The following is a 21,141-nucleotide window of genomic DNA, read 5'->3' as shown; positions in this document are numbered from 1 at the left end:
CCATTAGAAACTCCAAAGGGCAGCAAGCATTTCAATGTACAACACTTAAAACATTGAAGTGGAGTGCCGAATGAATGTACTGTATTACTTATTGTGTATTGTACGAGTGTTTTACAGATGAACACATTTCCATTGCTTAAAAATGTAAATACTGCAAAGTTACTGTCAACTGGATGGGAAAGATTAGCTTTAAGCTTTTATAGCCTACCTCAGTAGCCTGGAAATCCAGACCTGCCACTGGCAAATTTAAATGTGCGCAGCCTGTTGGTCTTGACACGATCCATTGGAGCTCATTAACTTTGTCGTAGCTGCCAATCAAATCGTTTTATCTGATATGGGACGTTGTTTGAGTTGGAAGTTGTTTTTTGTGTATACTCAGAAATCAGTGTATTTGTTTGATGTTACTTTAATGGCTAGGTATCTATTCTGGACTGAATGGGGCCAGAACCCCTGCATCGGACGCTCCCGTCTGGATGGTTCAGACCAGGTTACCTTGGTTAACTCGGGCATCATGTGGCCCAATGGGATTTCCATAGACTATGAGGTACAGATACACACAGACTATCACAAACCTGTTTCCCTTTCTCCTTACCTCCATTCCTATATACTGTACTTCCTGTCTTATCTCTTTGGTGAATGAAATATGACTCGGTTTGTGATATGCATTTTTAAATTGACCTTCCAGGAAAATACATTATACTGGTGCGACGCCCGCACAGATAAGATCGAAAGGATCAACCTTGAGACAGGTGAGAGTCGGGAGATTGTGCTGTCAGTGGCCAACGTGGACCTGTTTTCCGTGGCTGTGTTTGGGCCCTACATCTACTGGTCTGACAGGTCATTTTTTATTTTCTTAACTAGACACACACACACATTCAATAGCCCACAAAGCCTGCAATCTTAACCTGACAATAACCCTTCCCATCAAAGCCCCAGTGTGAAAATATTAAGAACAGCAGTTCCTCACTTTGAGGGTCACCGCCTGTTTCTGTAAATGCTCCAGGCAGAATTCACTGTCATCAGCAAGGGCAGATCCTTCCTTGCCCTGAAAGTATAATCCGGCACCTAGTTGAATTTAATGAAGCCGATTTGGTTTTCATAAAGTGGGGAGCTTCATGCATTTTTCTATCAATATTGTCCAGTGTGCATGTTTTCTTTGTAACCCCTCTTGCATTCCTATAACATCAATAATCTTATTATCTCCACATTACAAAAAGAACCACATTGGAAAGAAGCTTTAGGTTTCAAAGTTTGTTTGTTATGTCAACATTTTAAACATTGTACTTCAGGACCGGGTGAATGTAATATTACATTTTGCTTTGATATTGTCAAACACAATTGTGTTGCCGCGCCTTATGATGTCCCCCGTCTGTCCTGGTGTACTGCAGGGCTCACTCCAACGGGTCAATCCGCCGTGGCCTGAAGGCTGACAGCAGTGAGGTTGTGACTATGAGGAGTGGGCTGGGGGTCAATCTGAAGGATGTGACCGTCTTTAACAGAGGCAGAGAAAAAGGTAAAGGTCTCAACGTTCTCAACAGTCTCAATAGAATAACAACATAACTTTTATTACTACAGTCTTTGCCTCTACTCATTTTTTTAATTTTTTTTTTGAATAAACTACACTTTTTATATAACTGGTTGCTATGATTTTCTTCAGAAATGTGTAGTGTTGTGTATTGTGACACACCATTTACCTTATAGAAAGAACTAGTCATATACAGTACACTATGAACATGTTGGTAAGGGATCGGATGCTGAGGCTAAGCATTAATTGAACTTGTGTTGTGTTTTGGAAGGCACCAACCCGTGTGCCAGGAGTAATGGAGGATGCCAGCAGCTGTGTTTCCACCTGGGCAGTGGCCGGCGGACCTGCTCCTGTGCCCACGGCCGTCTGTCAGAGGACGGCTTCGCCTGTGAGCGCTATGAAGGTTACCTGCTCTACTCAGAGAGGAGCATACTGAAGAGCATTCACCTCTTAGACCACAGTGACCTCAACTCACCCGTCCAGCCTTTTGAAAACCCTGCCTTCTTCAAGAATGTCATCGCGCTGGCCTTTGACTTCAGCCAGAGGACGGCTGGGACCAACCGCATCTTCTTCAGCGACGTCCACTTCGGGAACATCCAGATGATTAATGACGACTGGACAGGACGATCTGTTATCGCAGAAAGTAAGTGTATTTCACATTCACAATGTATTGTTACATTTTTTTTTTATGTTATGTTGTTATCTGACCTCAACAAAATGTCAATATCCCCACTGCACACATACAATTGCACTTACACACACACACACACACACACACACACACACACACACACACACACACACACACACACACACACACACACACCGTTTTATGCATATTTCAACAGCTTGCCTGCATAAGTATTCCCTCCCTGTTGGGCTTTAGCATGGTTTGGCTCCACATGGCACAGGATTAGTTGGCGTTGTGATCACTGCCAACATGGTCCTATAGTGCACAGTGGTGCTATCGCTAAGCAGATCCAGCATAGACACTGACTGAAGACTGCAGCTGCTGCTCTCATTACCTCAATGCTGTAGATAGATTATATCATTGTTAATCATATGGGACAACACCGTAAAGTACACAATATTCACATGGCATTAATTGCATGTAGGTGGCATAGCATTAATACCTTTTTACCACTGCATATCCATTTCCCCTTCCACGCCCATGTTTTTTTCATGTCGTTGCTCCTCCGGAAAGACTGTTTAATACTTAATCAGTATACGGTACAATAGCTATGTTTAAAAGCATTCTGCTTACCGCCTGTCACATAGTGAGTGATGGCACCAATCTCTCTCTGTGCCTTCACTAAATCCCAGTCAGACCTGTGCTTGATAAGCATGACTGGCATTAGATGAACAGAGAAAGCCTCTGTTCTGCTCGGCTAGCATTCTCTCCATTCTGTGGCGCTTCCATTGGGAGCGGAGCTGAGTGCCCTACCCGCCCTCCGCACACTGGCAGGGTGTCACTGATCCCCCCCCCCCCCCACACCCACAAATCCCCACCACTTATTTCCCCACTCCCCCGCTGCAAGAGATTTCCGCTTATTTATTTATCTTTCAAGAAAAATGAACTAGCTTTATTAGGAACCATCTGTTGGCATTTGTAAGTGTCATCCACACTTTGGCTCGTGCAAAAATGCTAAATCAATAGGCGTGTGCAAAGAATTAATTTGTGCACTGTCGAACATGTTTTTAATCCATAATACAAGCCAGTGTATATTTCTTTTTGAAGGGAAATTGTTTGTGTGCAGCTTAAATGCATAACGTGGAATGAGGAATGTTTGTTAATTTACTAATGAGAATACACTGTGGAACATTTTAACTTCTCTGACACACCCAAAGTTACACAGTGCACCTTTAAGGCAGCTTCTAACCCTCTACTATATGCAATACTCTTTTACTTTCTGCCTGCATCCCGTCATTGAGGAAAGGTGAAGATGTTAATCATCCATATTTCCCTAATTAAACTCCATGACCACCATTAATTACTCCCTCACCCCGCCAACAATTTGTGAGAGACTCCGAGCTGCCAGACGGCTTTTATTGCAAACTATTAATTAGTGATGGGCTGAGTCAGGTAGTGTCTTAAGTATTCTAGAGCATGTTTTATGGGTTTTTAGATAAAGGGATGCAGCCAAATACTTTATAACTAACCAAATGTTCACCATTAAGACAAATGAGTGGTTTGCTTTCAAATATGAATTTGCAGAAAATGCTAAATTGTTAAAAAAAATCCCAAATGATTTGCCATATTATGGATGAAAGATGTTATTGGAATAATAAGGCAGTGTTCCATTTGTTAAAGTTGTTTTAAAAGATTGTCTTATCTTCTCAATGTGTTGCTCTCACTGAGTTGAGGAAAAAGAAGAGGACTGCCTCTCATAAGACTGTGTTCCTCTTATGAAAGATCATCTCATGTTATGTCAAAGAATAAACAGATGCACCAGCACATGGAAGATGTTCCACATGAAGAAGCACACACACACAACCTGGCTCATGCAGGTAATCTTTCCAAAGCCCTGACAAATCCACTTTACTATCTGGTTGACAAACTCCGATATCTGACAGTTACGGCTCCACTAGTCCCACACAGCCAGACCAAACTACAGCTAGTAGTATGGTCTGGATCCAGGCTATTTAGTTTCCAGTATAGGGAGGAAACTGGGCTGGCCTGTTTTTATTTCTTTAAACCAATCACCATCGTCTTGGGCGGTGCTAAGCCCAGGAAGCCACAACGCGTCCTTTCAAAATAGTGCAATTTGATCCCGACCATGGACCTTTTATAAAAGGTGCCGACCAACCTCGTTAATGAGGCACGGCGTAGCAACATTATGAGCTGGATACTATCAAACCGTATCAAACACACGCTCGCACTTTATGTTGTCTCACGTTCTGAGCGGAGCATAAACGGTAGAGTACAGTGAGGAAGGGGAAGGGGAGTTTGACAACCCGGGAGCGATGTACAAGTTGTCTGTATCCGGTCACCCAGATTAAGGCTCTACTGGCTTTGCAGTGCGTGTCTCTATTGAATTTGAATAAATGGGGCTAGCAGGTTAAGAAATAAACTCTGTTTTCTTCTTGGAGGGGAATGTATTATTTCCCTTCTATTGCACTCTGAAGGTAGCCTGGTGCTACCAGACCATCGTACATCATTTCATTTGTACAGAAGACTACTGAAGGGAAAATGAAATTTGGGCGGAAGTAGGTGGGCGGGCAGAGCCAGACTACTCTGAAGGACCATTTATGTTGGGAATTTTCTTCATTTTTTTGTTGTTGTTTGGACTGGTTTGGCATTTATCTATAGATTATATTATGTTGCTGCTACTGTTTGAACAGTTGTGTGTGTTGTTTGTTTGTTCTTTCCAAAAAATATTTCATTCCATTTCTTTCAGAACACAATAGAAACAACTCCCCTGTGTAAGGCTTTCACACGTACCCATGGGAAGCATTAGAAATACATGACAAGTGAAAAAGCGCTGCATTACTGCAGTTATTCTGACCTCACTTATTCAGAAGGATGCCTGTGCAATCCTGAAGCAGTGGAGGTCACATTCAATAAGTCATTCATGAAACCATTGCCAGAGAAATGAAATATCTACAGTTGATAATCAAGTATTAATATGTCCAGGCTTCTCTCTCTCTCTGGAGGTCCTTCCCCTGTCACACAAACCCAGAAAGACTTTTTCATATTCTGTGTTTAGGAAATTGGTTCGCAATGATATTCAGTTGCCGACTCTTGCACCAACAACATAGCTGTCTGTCCAGTGTAGTGAGGCATGAATTCATTTCCCTGTCAATCAACACAGAGAAACTGTTTTCAATTCTAACTCAATTAAAGCTTGCTGTATGATCTACCTATATCTGCACCAGGCTACTTTGCATTTTACTGGACCCAGATGCCACATCAACATCAATATGAGCTGCCAAAGTACATTTAAAAAAGTATAAATATTGTCATGTGTTCTGCACCAACATCAAGTTGTATTTGGCCTCATGTTTCCATCCGATACATTTGTAACTTAAAGAAGATGGAATACACTTTGTTGCAGCCACCACTGTTGATGAAGACTTATCAGACAGATGTATCAGTGTTCTTTTGGGTGTGCATTTATCAAGCCATGCTTTTGTACGCTGTGTCTGAATGAGGTTACTTTTCATTAGCTATTCATTAGCTTTTAAATGTTTTATTTCTATTCATTCACTTTTCTAATGTGTATTATGTATTTTAATCTTGCCCCTGTAAAGCACTTTGAATGGCCTTGTGTCTGAATTGTGCTATATAAATAAACCTGCCCTGCCTTGCCTTGCCTACTTTGTTGGAAGCTGATGGGAGGTCTTATTGTCTGTGTTGTTCTAGATGTGGGTTCAGTGGAGGGCCTGGCCTACCACCGGGGCTGGGACACCCTGTACTGGAGCAGCTCCACCAGCTCCACCATCAGCAGACACACTGTGGAGCAGCAGCGTGTGGGCGCCTTCAGCCGCCAGGTCCTCATCACTCTGTCAGAGGAAGACCATCCACATGTCCTGGCCCTGGACGAGTGTCAAAAGTCAGTAGCAACAGCCTTCCCTCTCTCTCACTGTCTGTCTCTCCACATTACTGTGGCAAACAGTTAAAGGTGGAGTCAGCGATTCTGGAGAATTCTGGTTGTTGTCAAAAATGACTTTTAGTCAGAATCAGTGATTCTGGTGTTAATACACAGCCTAGGCTATACTAAAAGCTAGTCCACTGCTATATCAATATGAATCACCGAAGATCCAGGGATCACAAGATAATTACCATGAGAGGAAATGGCCTTTTGGAAGAACGGATTGATTATCACATTAGGTCAGATAATGAATTTGTTTTAAAATAATTGCAAGTGCGGCCCTACTCGGCTTCTGTACTTATGTATTGGTTAATTATTTTCAAATTAAAACGTTGTTTTTTAAATATATAAATATGAGACAATTTAAAGAAAATTGCCCAACCTTAGGTGGAATTATTTTAGCTTTTCAACAATTGTGTTGGTGACGTTTGAGCTGAAATCCAGTCAGTGCCAATGCGGTGTTACATCACCATGTCTGGAGCTCTAATCTGAGATATCCTGACAGTAAACAGTGCTCTGATCTGAGCTGTACCCATCTCTTTTTGAAACGTTGATTGAACACTTTCATTTAGTTGCCAGTTAAAGAAAAGTGTTTACTGTTATTCAAAACACAAGACTTTATCAAAGTGTTCCTGTCACATCTTGGTGAGGTGTAACACTCGCATATTCATGCATAAACAAGCTTCACTGTGAGCTTCTGAAAAAAAAGTGAGTATCTTGCTCCTCCTTTTGTACGGACTAAATTAATTTCTTGACCTCAGACTATATCCTTAGCAATTTGAAAGCATATCCGTCCCACTCCAGAAACACTGTCTGATAATTAGAATTTACACTCAAGTGACTAATTTGTAAAAACCCTAGTTGTGACTTCTGACCACAATCCTTATTAAAGCACCAGAGTGGATTCCATTGTACAAGTAATAGGAAGTTGGAGTTGAGAAGCTTAATTTAAAAATACATCCACCGTGTGTGTGTGTGTGTGTGTGTGTGTGTGTGTGTGTGTGTGTGTGTGTGTGTGTGTGTGGTTTTTCCTGCATAGATATGGGTTTAAAACATGCTCCTTCCATATTACAAACCCATATATCCCTCATTTATTTGGTCCCTTGCTATTATCTTGTTTTTCATATTCTTAAAAGTCCACACAGACAGGAATATGAATAAATGTCCATCTCACAGCCCTCTAATGCTTATCCTTTTTATCAAATTGAATCTGAGGTATGTTTGATCAGCTTCTTCGGGGGGAGAAATGTGTAAGCCCATGAAAGTCCAGGTCTGGGACTGTGGGAGTGTGTTGATTAATAAGTAAGAATGCATACAACTCCAGAATTTTAATTCAGGGAAGAGACGTTTCCTCCATTCATTAGTGCTTGTGGCTGCTATTTACCTGGTTGACATTATATAGCAGCTCTCATAAAAACCTGCAGCCTGATTTCCTTTCAGACCACACATATTTTGTTCACTAGTTCTTGCAGAGGTGTTGTGGATTCATAGACTTACTGAGGTAAAGGAATGCTTATTTTGGAGAGGCATGGAGTATATTACGACATTCACATTCAAACCCATGTCCACAAAATCCTTCTAACTATGTCATTTGGGGAGTTAGTGCATGAAAGTAAAGCATCTGAAAAGAGTAAGGCATATTTATCAATCCAAATGCAAGATATTGTTATTTAAGTTTGATAGACTTTAGAGAGAGCAGGTTTAGAGGAGGCGGGCAATGCTCTTATTGAACAATATGTATTTTGAACCAATAACGGCAGTCCTCTTCACAAACATTCTAATAGAAACAATGATTGTTGCCATGGATGCCTTTGGTTTGGCCATGCCAACACAGTCCTGTCCATCAGTCTAGACAGTAAAACAGCTGTTTTATAATATGTATGAACATTTATTTTCAATCAGAGTTTTGTAAAAGCTTATTGAGTCAACTTTGATGTGACATTTTTTAAACAATTTTAGAGCAGGTTTCCATTGGCTTTAAAGATGAAGCCAGTTATTGCTGGATTAGCAAAGGGAAGTATCTGTCTGCTCACTGTTGTCCTGTCACATTCCAGCCTGATGTTTTGGACCAACTGGAACGAGCAGAGGCCCAGCATCATGAGGTCCTCCCTAGCCGGCAAGAACATGAGGATCATCATCAGCTCTGACATCCTGACGCCCAACGGACTCACCATCGACCACCAGGCAGAGAAGCTCTACTTCTCAGACGGAAGCCTTGGCAAGATCGAGCGATGTGACTACGATGGTTCAAGCAGATATGTGAGTGTGGCAAGAAGGATCTGAAATACCTCTTCTTGCTCTTTTTTGATGTGTTTTATCTCTGAAGGCACAGACGCTTTCCTTAATCACAGAAGTATCCCCTGCTAAAGCAAAGAAGCTCCGTCAGGGAAGTTTTTTTATTTTGTCCAGGAAAAAAGTTGCATGCATAATATATAACAACCATATCCTTGGTATATCCTCAGTGTGTAAGAGATTACAGTACAATGTGGCCTTTTTTCTGCTGTGGATTTCGTTTTTTAACTTGACATGGCCTCTGCAACTCAGCACCTTGGCCCATCTCAATTAGTTAGCCGTATGTTTGCAGTGCTGGGTCACAGGGCTTAGAGCGGCTTCACCTCTGGGTCCCCCACCTGCCCTTGCTGCAGTCTAGTCCCTGCTAATGAAGGCTCTGCAGTGAGACAGCTCTGGGTGCTGATGTCTCCGTTCCAATTAAAATGTGTAAATTAAACAGAGATAGGCTGATTGTCAGCTTACACCTGACACTCATAAGACATCCCATCCTTTTGATTACAAGACGCATACTATGGAGAGATAGAATCTAAGGGGCTCCTTTCTCCCTTTTAGTGTGTTCTAATAATCATATTTCTTCAGGCTCTGACAGAGATACACATCACAGAACACCAATTTTCTGCAGAGTCATATGATGGGGAGTGGAGTGTCCTCCAGGGGCTAGCTAGTAGCTAACCCCCTCTTCACTGCAGCAATGCCATTACATGCTGACAGCGTTGGATTGTCACAGAGAGGGACACACTCCCCCGGCCGTGCCATTTGGAGAGGGCGAGACCCATGTTGTTAATGAAGGCAGTGCTTGGCAAAGGGCAGGGGAGTGCATGATAAGGAAACGTTTCAGCATGTTCAGTGTGGGGAAAAGATGACCTTTTTTACCATGAAGTAGAGGGAATATCATTTGAGAGCGCTGTCTAGGGATGGTTAGTGTCATTCCAGTTCAGTGTCAGCAGTGTGCTTGTCCGGGCGTGTCCACGTCGGCATGTAAAATAGATGCTCATTGAGGTAATCAGTTTGGACTTTGTCGACATGACAAGTTCCTTGTTTTGACATTGTCTACTAGTGAGAGAGCGATAAGAAGGGGTGTCATTTGTTCAATGCTACCCAAAAAAAAAAAAAAGTGTTTGGCACCAAAGTAATGTGTTGCTGGCTGTAAAAACTAATGTCTCCCAAATCTAATTTGCCATCAATATGTTCCGTCCTTGCCCATCTGGCATCCATCTTCTTTGCCCGTCTCTCACTCGCCTGGCGGGCCGCTGGTTGATTCCATACGCACGGCTCCTTTAATCAACACCTGTCCTATTAATCCCAGTGTGGCAAGGGGCTAATGTGATGCTGCTTACAAGCCTGTCTCATTTTAATGGTGCAGACTACAGAGCTGCTGGAAGCCCTGATCCCCCCCCCCCCACTCATGAGTCCCACAAGGAGGCATCTGATGGATTCCTGCCACCCCCTGCCAATGACACTGTCATTTATTCCCTCTACATCTGGGTTAAGCGTTCATTTGGCCGATGGGGGGTGGTGATGTGTTGATTAATAAGTCGGAACATAATTCTCCACATCTATTTTAGGGTGGCACTGAGAAGTTCTGTCCATGCTTTTTCCAGCACAATCTTGAATAGAGTTGGAATATTGACGTGAATGAATTCCCCTTGTGTTAACTGTCATCATCTACTGTTTTCTAGCATATATAATCATTAATATATACTTTGAATGTGTTTGTAGTACCATAGCAGCTTTTGACAGCACAAGCCTTAAAGGTAGAGTCAGTGATTCTGGAGAAAGCTTGTTGTCAAAATAACTTTGTCAAAATCAGTGAACGTCTCTTCACAATTCGCTTCCTGTCTGTACTGTTTGTGTGCTGAAAGAATCTGGTCTTAATGCACAGCCTAGGCTCTGTTAACAAACAAGCATGGGACAAGGGCTGTTAATTAGCGAGAGCTTTTTAAGTCTCTGTTGTAACATCAGTTACATTCTTTGTAATAGAACTATGCGAGGGCTTGGCGCAAAAGGGGCGTGAGGGACATTTTCAGAATTTTACAGGAGAGCAAAAAACAAACTTTTTATTAATCGTAATTATTTAATGAAAAACATCATATGGAAGCAATCTCTACTTTAATAGAGAGAAGGCTTCAAGGAATTCATATTAAAAAAAATGTAATTAAAAAATATTTATTAGAAAATAAATTAAAAATAAAGTGCTTATTTTAGTGTCCATATTTTCTCCATCATTTGTGGGTATATAAAATGTTCCAAACATATCCCATAACACTTTTTCTGTAGTATAATTGTTGGTCTTTTCTGCATTCCCTCTATATTGTCAGCTCTTTTAGCCTATTCATGATGCACCAAGGCATTTTGTGCACCAAGCTCAGTGCACTTCCGCCTCTTTTGCTCCAAACTCGATTAATGGTGTTCACTTACGCCTTTATGTTTTCAGCCTTTCTTTCAAAAAGTAAAATGTTTAGTGACATTATTCTTTTACCATTTGATAGAACTAATCAAGACCTTTAAAATGATACATAAAAGTCATTTTCGGAAAATATGTCACTCCAAGCTCCAAGCCCTCGTATGTAAAACTGCATCGTCCCTATTCAAAAATAAAATGGAAAATAAATAAATGTTGCTAGCTACGGTGCGCCACATTGTTGACATACCCTTTGTTTAGATACCCGTTTATTACATACCAATCATTTTCATTCATCCCACTCAGCAGGCCTATATATAGATAGCGGATCGTGAGGAGATATTCACTGATTCTGACAAAAAGTGATTTTTTTGGCAACAAGCAAATCGCTGACTCTACCTTTAAATCTGAAATGAAGCATGATGGAAAAGCAGTCATAACATAAATGCTTTGCTGTAAATTTTTTGATGTAGGTCATAGTTAAATCAGGACCTGGAAACTTCTACGGGCTGGCTATCTATGCAGATTTCATCTACTGGTCAGACTGGGCCCGCAGGTCTGTGCTGCGATCCAACAAGTACACAGGCGCTGACACCAAGGTACTGAGAGCAGACATACCTCATCAGCCCATGGGAATAATAGCTGTGGCCAGGGACACAAACCACTGTGAGTATTGAAACACCTTGAGCTCAGCTTCATTTAACCACCATTAGATTCTGTGTTATTCAAATATTTGTGTATCATGTGTTTGCCAGGGGCCTGCTGGCTGTTCGTGTGTGGACACGGGACCGTAAACACAATGCATTTTCATTATGTTGTGTAGATAGGGACAATAGACCAAGATAAATATGTTGCTGGATACATGTTTTACTTGGGCTAAATGAGGCTATTGTGCTCAGCTTATCTGTGCCACTCAGAATGTTTGCACACACTTGTCTGTTTTCTAGATGGCTGTACACTGGCCACTTTATTAGGTACACCTGTTCAATGCCTTATAAAAACAAAAAGCTAATCAGCCAATCACATGGCAGCAATTTAATGAATGTATGCATTCAGACGTGGTCAGGCCAATGTACTGAAGTCAAACCGATTCTGTTGCTCGGTTTCAACCTCAATAAGTTGTCCCGTCCAGGTCTACATGCCAAAATGCATTGAGTTGCTGACATGTGATTGGCTGATTAGTTATATGTGTTACCAAGAAAATGAACCGCTGTACCTAATAAAGTGGCCGGTGAGTGTATATATTAGTGTTGCAAAACATGAAACAAATAATGTAGCTAGACCAATGCTAGCTCTTTGAGGTCAGCACCTACGTCAACATTTTCCAAAGTGTATTGTTCTGAGTCAACTCAATTGAATGCTATCTAGTACTGTGTCAATCTGCACGTCACCAGTGGCCTCCATCCAGTGACTGCAGATGGAAATTAATTGTAAGACCGTTTGCTGCAACGAAATGCATTGTCAGCTGATGCTAAGCCAGGATAATTATACCATATTCATATACAGCTGAACAACATATTTTATTGTTTCAAAGTGTATTTTTAAATTTCTTGTACATTTTGAACAGGGATATAAATGTAGACCTAATCAAATCCTATACATAGCCATGATTACAACATTGAGTATAATGATAATATACTTTATTCAAATTAAGAAAAATAAGAAAAATAAAAGTAAAATGTTATACACAGAAGCGATATGTCTGTGTTAAGCCAACGTCGGTGGATAATTACGACCTAGTGTTACATCATATAGGCTCAACTAACTAAAACATTTTTTAAAAGGTCATTTTGACGTAACGGAAAAAAAAAACAGCGTGAATGATAAATGAACGTGGTGTTATTTAGAAAAGGCTAGAATCTTAGGTTCCAGCGGTAATTAATAAAACAAGTTGCCTGTGCTGTAAAGGGAGTCTCCAAAGTGTCGTATAAAGTTTCAATTCCAAGTAGGACAAAGGGAAGTGGGCTTTTGCGTGTCCCAATGGTTTCGACTTGAATGCCGGAAGCCACACTGTCCCCAGTTTACCTCGTCACGGGAAATGATCCTACGACTTGCATGGGCACGGCTGCAAGTCAACAGCTTAACCCTAACCCCTATCCCAGTGAGCAGCAACTGTGGATGTGATAATAATTGTATCCTTTTTCTTCTTTACATTGTTGACCTCATACTGCATATTCCTCATGGACAATAAACCATTTTACACACGGTTTACCTGAGCTGCAAATACAAAAGGAACGGTTTCTTCCGTCATGAATACATACTTCTGAATAGAGGGTCTCCAATAGACACGCACGCCTCTGGACTCTTGCAGTTGATACTATGTTTATGTATTATGTATATAACATACTATTTTACTCCGAATAAGACAAGAATGTACCTTTTTATTTCACTGGTATACACTTTGGTGGTGCAATTTAGTTCAACACAGGCTTTTTTTCACACAGCGCCCCAGGCAGAGCAAGACAGAATATGTAGCATTGTAATACATTTGCTAGCTGTCAGGGAGGGATAGTAGTCAGTTTTACTACAGGCCTTTTAACAAAATATCTTCCCTTTTTTAATTCATGTGTTGAATATTGATGATCCTTTAAGCAAAATCTAGGTGCAGCATTTCAGAACCGATTCCATCTCGTATATAAAAACATCTTCCCCAGAAGTGTTCCTGTTAGCAGCTGTGCAAACCGACAATACCATGCCATAGAACGTCACCGCTACTCTCAACTCTAATGGGATTTTAAGGAACAAAGTAGGCAAGCCATGTTCGCCTATTAACGGTAAATAACAGCTTTGGTGTCAGGCCTGCAGATTTTAAAAAGCAAGAGCCTCTTTTTGATTTACTCTCCATTTAGGCAACATCATTATTCCTTCTTATGGTAATCAGAGAATCAAAATAATGGTGCCAGCTTCAATCGGGACCTTTTTACAAATGCATTGGGATATTGGGTGGTCCTCCCTTAAAGAGAGACGTGACGCACATTGGCACATTTTTATTTACAAAGCCTTTACCGGGAAGCTTCCTCGTTATTTAACAGAAATGCTGCAAATTTCAGATGGGCTTTATCAGACCCGCTCCACTGACATGCTTATGCTTTATGTCCCACAAGCCCGGTCTGAGCTGGGAAAGACAGCTTTTAGCTTCAGTGCCCCCGACTCCTGGAACAACTTACAGCAACAAATTAAACTAAATAACTTCATATCCTTTAACCAATTTAAACAAACTATCTAAAATCTGCCAAACTCTACCTGTAACTGTTTTAATTAGGCTATATTGTACTTTCACCCATTTCATTTTAATTGCTGCCACTCTTCACCACTGTGTACATTTTTCAATTGTTTTTCTCTTCACCTGTTGTTGTGTATTTGATGTATTTGCATTGAATATTGTTTATGTATTGTTGTTTTTCCTTTGAATTTGTTTGATCTCGACGTCATTGTAAATGAGGGTCACCCCTCAATTGGTCTCTTGAGGATAAATAAAAGTTAAATGAAAAAAAAATGAAATATCACTCACTGATAATACAGTAGGCGAGGAAGGCTTGGGGCTAAGGGTGTCTAGCAATAAGGTATGACAGATGAACTTTCTCCGAAAATGAATCCATACATGTATTGACTGTTGACATCTAAAAGAGAGAAAAAGAAATGTCCATGACGGCTTCGGACTGCCTAATCAGTGCTATTTGATTGTTATTGAAGGTGAGCTGTCTCCGTGCCGACACATGAACGGAGGCTGCGGTGACCTCTGTCTCCTGACCCCAAATGGAAGGGTCAACTGCAGCTGCCGTGGAGAGCGTGTGCTACTGGACGACAACCGATGCGTGTGTAAGTCACCGGGAGGCTTCGGAATTCAATTATGCTGAGTCCACACATGCATGCTCACACTTGGAACATTCTCCCTGCGCTAGATATTGATTGTCATGGCACCCTATTTATGGATTAGTTATTTTGAAAGAGAGTCATTATAGACTGCATTTATTTTCATAGAGTTGTATATGCATAATGTGACCTGGCTTCCGTCCACACCAGATTTGTGTTGTTTACATCAACCTTTGTTGTCTGTGATGAATGGATTCCTTTGTACATACCCACACATAGACGGAAGAGCATGAACAGTGTCTGTCTCGTCCTATTTCATTCAGCAGAATGTGTGTAATGATTCCAGTAGTCACAGTAACCACTGCTAAGGAAAATGAAGTCATGATGCTGTGTGACTGGTCCTACATGAAGACAGCATGGGGTGACACAGAAACCTGCTTAATGTCAGATGCCTTTTAATGGTGAATGCTGATTGTATTACAGAGGACAGCAGGGCCGGCGGTAGCCAGGGGCCAGGGGGGGCCGTGCCCCCCCAGATGTGAGCTGTGCCCCCCCAACCAAAATTTGAGATTTTTTTTTTTTTTTTTTTTTTTTTTTTTTTTTTTTTCGATAGTGGGTCTGGGTTTTTTCCCGACCCACTATCGGACGGAAAATTTTGTTCGCTGTCCAAGAAAATGTCAAATAAAATTAATTGGGTCCACACACACATATATATGATCGAAATAGCCTACTGTTAAATTAATATTGATCAGCTGGCTGCTGTTGAATGCTGTTAACTAAATCAAAAAAAACCCAAAAAATCTGTTCTGCATTTGTCCTGTTGGACACACAAACACACACATGATTTAAATTGCCTACTGTAAAATATAGATTAGCTGGCTACTGTTGGCTGCTGTTAACCAAGTGTATTTTTTTTTAAAAATCAGTTCTGCATTATCCTGTTGAGAACACATTCAGACACACAATGCATTGACTAATAGGAAGTAGGCCTATTTAATTCACCATTTGAGGCAGGGCTGTACGCTTATTTTTTCAGGTGGTAGCACTGGTGCTAGCAAGCAAAAAAATTCAGTAGCACAAAAATAAATTTGGTAGCACACAAAGTAGGCTATGATTGAAAACTTGCATAACCTTAACCCTTGCATTTTGCTCTAATTACCTTTGAGCATGTCATCCTGGTCTCATTTGAGATTCACAATTAATATGATATCCTAGTGGGTGCAGTAATAATTGTAGAAAAATTAATAGGGGTGCACTGATTGCAATTTAGAAAAAAGAATCTAACCTGCCAATTGCAATTTTTTGCTGATTCAGAATTATTATTATAATGTCCTTCTGTTAATTAAAACCAAACTTTAAAACATTAAACATAGCCTATTAAATAAATAAGTATAAATATTGGTACAATTTAGGATAAATTAAATAGGTTGTTGTGAATGTGTTGGGAGTAGCTTTTCAGTGGCTTATTTAAAACTTTGTAAATAGACTAGGCTACTGTTGACTGCTCTCTGCAGCTGAATGAGTTGCCTTTCAAGCTAGAAAAAAGCGCTAACTTCCTGTTCTTACCGGCTTCAAAATAAAAGTCAACTCACGTTTGGCTAATAACAGGCTTTTAATGTGAAGGCGCACAGGAAATGTTCTGTTTGTACACGAGCTAACTTAACTGCGGTAATGTGCCGTCTCCTTCCGGTAATTGCCGTTGGTGAAGTTTTTATACCTAGAATCGCTGCACCCGCACAGATCCCGAGGAAACATATCTTTCACCAGCCAAAGTGGAGGGTGGACTCAATAACTTACTTGCCTAAGACTCATTTACCCGCAGTGTTAATGTAGAGCCCTCTAAGCAGTGTTGTGCATCTCTCCTCTCTGTTTCAAAGACAGCCTCTCCTCATTAGCAAGCTGTCGCACGAGTGCTAATGGGTTCGTATTCATCATCGCACGTGATCAATTTCAGTAGCAAATGCGATCAAAACTGTCGCACTGTACAGCCCTGATTTGAGGCATCAAATAAAATTAGCCAATAAAACACTTACATCACAATTATTTATTTTATATATACACATTATGTTGTATATAATGTATATTATATGTTATTCATAAACATTTTGGAGAAAAAAAACATGCAATAATCAAATTTCCCACACAGCAACACTCAACGTTTATTTGCATATTGTGTTCTACACAATTCACAGTAAATGTGCCAAAAAGCAGACGCAGAGATCTTACAAGGGCAAAAAATTTCGGCTCGCGCGCTTTGCGCGCGCTCGCATCTTCGGTCTCCCTGCCCAGTGTGCCCCCCCAAAATTTCTACGGGCCCCCCCAAGTCTGACTTTCTAGAACCGGGCCTGGAGGACAGACTAAATGGTGGGAATGGCTGTTTAAAGGGGTGAGGGGCTTTGGGGGGATTTGCCAGGCATTAAACCCCAGCATGAATTGAAACAGAGTATAGTTCCCCTTGTGCTCTATATTTGGCATTTTGTTCAACATACACAGTTGAGCTTTGGTTATTGTGACAAATGAAATGTCTTCTCCTGCAGCAGAAAATTCCTCCTGCAACATCTACACTGAGTTTGAGTGCGGGAACGGCGAGTGCATAAACTACCAGCTGACCTGCGACGGGATAGCCCACTGCAAGGACAAGTCAGACGAGAAGATGCAATACTGTGGTAAGACTGTGGACCTTGTGATTTAGAGATATTTCAGGACGCATCTTCTAAAGGCTCCTGTCGATCTCGGTCTCTCCTTGACATTTTTGGTATACTTCTAACATATTTATGAATTTGACTTTGTTCAGTCAACAGGAGCTGTCGGAAGGGCTTCAGGCCCTGCTACAACCAGAGGTGTGTGGCCAACAGCCGTTTCTGTGACGGGCTGGATGACTGCGGGGATAACTCTGATGAAGCCTTCTGCAGCAGTGAGTCACAGACCGCTTTATCTCCCGTTTTCATCCCACCCAGCCGAACACTTATGCTTTTATCAACACGGCTCACAAGGCCACATACTGTGCTAAGCCTTCACTGTCCAATTAGCCCCAAGATCACAACACTTTGTGGGCCTTCAATATGACCAGATGGTGAAATAATCCAATGAAAAGTACAGTTGTGTGTGTGTGTTTTTTTCTATATGATCTCACTTTTGTAATCAAACTATAGTGTGCAAATATCGATGTACATACAGTAGATTGCACCAAGCTGAGCCCACAAGGAGACAGCGGCGCTCAAATAATTAATGTGGACCTTCCATTTTGTGCAACTTTGTCAGCTTTGCGTTTTCATTTTTAGTAGGACATCGACAATAACTTCCTCTTTTACCAGAACATTTAATGACAGTATTATGTAACTTCTGTAGCGATAACGTAATGCAGAGAGGTGAAAATACCAGACCTTTTAGTAGTCGGTTAATGCACAACAAAACCAAGATGCTCCTTTTACATATTAAGTGATGTGCTCTTGTACTGCACTAAGAGGGTCGTGTCGTTTAGGCGATTGCAATAGCACAGGTGCTTCAGCTCTTCTCAAAGCTTTTTTTTCTCTCTGGCAATTTACAGATTCGGAGCTAATTTTAACCATCTCCCTGAAAGCCTTTCTTAGCGTTGTTGTGAGCTGAACCTGTTACTGTCTCTGAGTGCATCATTTCTGCTCCGTTATCTTTTATTTGTTAAATGCAAATTGTCCCCCCCCCCCCCCCAGATGTCACGTGTGGCTCTTCAGAATCCTCCTGCAAAGACGGGAGCTGTGTACCCAGCTCAGCCTGGTGCAACCAGGTCATAGACTGTGCCGACGCCTCCGATGAAAAGAGCTGCAGTGAGTCCTCTTTAACCTGTGATGTGCACTGCAGTCACGGTGAAACAGTGAGAAAATGTAAACGCATGGTGCTATGCCTGCAGCAGATCAGATGATCCCGGAAACTCCTATTTGTGCTTGTCAAATTGTAACACCCTGCCCCCTTATCTCCAACCATTTACTTCCATTGTGACAAGACAATTATTGTGTGGCTGTGTTTTGTATTCAGACCACACCGACTGCTCTCACTTTTACAAGCTGGGGGCGAAAGAGAAAGATTTTGTCGGCTGCAACGCCACCTCGCTGTGCATCCACCCCTCCTGGGTCTGTGACGGGGCAAATGACTGTGGGGACTACACCGACGAGAGCAACTGCCAGGGTGAGCAGCCAACACACACACACACACACACACACACACACACACACACACACACACACACACACACACACACACACACACACACACACACACACACACACACACACACACACACACACACACAGATAAAGGATTGTTAGAAAGCATGTGTAAGAATGGCAAAAGTTGAGAACATTCACCAGAGGGTTTTTAGACGTGATTAGTTTTACCATGATTTAAAGCATGAGCAAGAAGGGACCTGAAAAATGTCCACTGTTGGTTTTGACGGCCCCCTGTTGGTGAATGTGTTACAATGGTGAAGTCCACTCTTACGCAAGTGCATACACACACTCACACACACATCCACACTCGCACAGAGACACACATTTCTCTTGTGCAATCAGAGACGGATTAAGAAAGCCATCTTTAATTAGAAAAGATTTCATTTTCAGAGATGATTATGACAGTGGAATACGAGATGAAGTGCCAGTTTAGGAAAGGATGCTGACTTCAATCATTGCTTATGCCAACACAGAAGTGACTTGGTTTTGTTGTGTGTTGGTTCCAGTTTCCCATGGGCAGCAGTGCGAAGAAGGCCACTTTGCCTGTCCAAGTGGGAACTGCATTTCCAGCGTGTGGCTGTGCGACGGCCAAAAAGACTGCGAAGACGGAGCGGATGAATTCCAGTGTGGTAAGGCAACCAATCTTAACCTCTCATGGAAGAGCTTCTACACAATAGACTGAATGATGATGTTTTTGTTCTCTAACTGGGTAGAAAATAAATGAGGTGTTTGGTTGCTGTATTCAACACTGTTGGCGGTTGTAAGGATATTTATTTTCCATTAACAAGGAGCCATTTATCGTAATGTTGTTTTGTCATTTAAATAGATCCAGGGCCGGGCCTGCAACAAATATTACGTACAGTATATAAGGAGGAGACAGAAAGACAAGAGATGATTGTTTATCATGCCATGAGGCAATTTCTCTTCACTTTGTTTTGCTCTCCCCTTATTGTGAGTTTGAGGTTTCTCAAAGTGGGTGTTGCCGCCTGTTTCAAAGTATATTTTATTCATATATTATATTTATAATTCCGACCCCCTATTCAAAGATCGTTGAGGAGACCATTTTTTTCGCGTTCTTTCTTTGAATTTACATGTAAGGCACTTCCAGTGGAACAATTCATTAATAAGCCATCCGTCACTGAGACAGTTTCACTGAAGATGGAAATGTGAGCGTTGACATATGAAAGGATTACACATTACAATGCCACCCCTTTACTTCCCTCACCACAGGCAGCTACGTATGCTTTGATCTGTGGGTAATTTATGCACAATTCCCCATGACAAAGTCAAGATCCATCCAATCAAACAGGAAGATCATAATGAAGTCATGGTATGGATAAATGTAATTTGCCTTCAAACCAATAGCTCACACACAGATACCCGTTCACACGTCATTGCTTTTGACATCAAAGCAAAGCGGACTGTGTGTTCTAATGCAGGTGGTCAGAGTCTCTGTTAAGCTTCCTCACCATCACACATACGCACAGAGTGATTAGGTCTGATGGAGAAGTCCATACACACACACACACACAGTGTCAAAACACTGGCTGTCTGTGTTTGAGTGTTCAGCCAATTGCGTTGTCTAGCCGATAGACTGATGGTCTAACCCATTAGTGTAAGAAGTCATGAAGCACTTAGTGCTGTCACCTGGACCAGGAGGAGTATTGCAAAGCATTCTCTGTGAGGTAATAAATGTTGTAATTTGCACTAATCAGCACCTAACAAATCCCATTTCAGACACACACACACACACACACACACACACACACACACACACACACACACACACACACACACACACACACACACACAATCTAATTGCAGAATTGGAGAACTGTTTTGGACGTGTTAGGCATGTCAGTCCACCCTTTAAGTCCAGACTGAAATATCTTAAGAGCTATTAAATGGATTGAGATTAGGTTTTGTACCTACATGGTCCTCAGTAGATGAAACGTAATGACTCAGTGATGATTCACTGACTTTTCTTCTCGCAGAAGCACAAGGTTGACATTTGTAATTTGACTACAATTAACTGTTGAATAGATTACCAGAACATTTAGTTCAGGTATCAAAACTGTCAAAAGGATAAATCCTCATATAGTTTCATTTAGCGCCACGAGCAGGTCCAAACTTTCACTCATTCACTCAAAATGTCACTCATCTCAACTTCATAAATCTTCATGGATTGTCACATTATTCTATGTGGACATGCAGGGTATGCAAGCGCTTTTACTTGGCATCTGTCAACAACTAGTTAATCAATTGCCGTGATTTTTTGTACATACATTCATGTTGCCTTCAGGGTGAATTGTAGTA

General features: G+C 41.4%; 1 protein-coding gene across 1 annotated transcript in view; it reads left to right on the top strand.

Moving 5' to 3' along the window:
* lrp1bb (low density lipoprotein receptor-related protein 1Bb) overlaps nucleotides 1-21,141 on the top strand; it is a gene marked incomplete at both ends in the record, with an annotated part of 302,818 nt that overhangs the window by 211,329 nt on the left and 70,348 nt on the right. The window contains 13 exons of the mRNA XM_080038312.1: nucleotides 418-544; nucleotides 686-837; nucleotides 1,389-1,513; nucleotides 1,797-2,168; nucleotides 5,889-6,078; nucleotides 8,172-8,376; nucleotides 11,284-11,476; nucleotides 14,504-14,629; nucleotides 17,161-17,289; nucleotides 17,418-17,537; nucleotides 18,313-18,426; nucleotides 18,635-18,784; nucleotides 19,332-19,454. Coding sequence (XP_079894438.1) covers nucleotides 418-544; nucleotides 686-837; nucleotides 1,389-1,513; nucleotides 1,797-2,168; nucleotides 5,889-6,078; nucleotides 8,172-8,376; nucleotides 11,284-11,476; nucleotides 14,504-14,629; nucleotides 17,161-17,289; nucleotides 17,418-17,537; nucleotides 18,313-18,426; nucleotides 18,635-18,784; nucleotides 19,332-19,454 — 2,126 coding nt within the window. The remainder of the gene's footprint in view (nucleotides 1-417; nucleotides 545-685; nucleotides 838-1,388; nucleotides 1,514-1,796; nucleotides 2,169-5,888; nucleotides 6,079-8,171; nucleotides 8,377-11,283; nucleotides 11,477-14,503; nucleotides 14,630-17,160; nucleotides 17,290-17,417; nucleotides 17,538-18,312; nucleotides 18,427-18,634; nucleotides 18,785-19,331; nucleotides 19,455-21,141) is intronic.

This window comes from Ammodytes marinus (assembly GCF_949987685.1).
Source record: "Ammodytes marinus genome assembly, chromosome: 12".
NCBI lineage: Eukaryota > Metazoa > Chordata > Actinopteri > Uranoscopiformes > Ammodytidae > Ammodytes > Ammodytes marinus.
The sequence above is the reverse complement of the archived record's forward strand: the minus strand, read 5'-3'. Positions and strand labels throughout refer to the sequence as shown.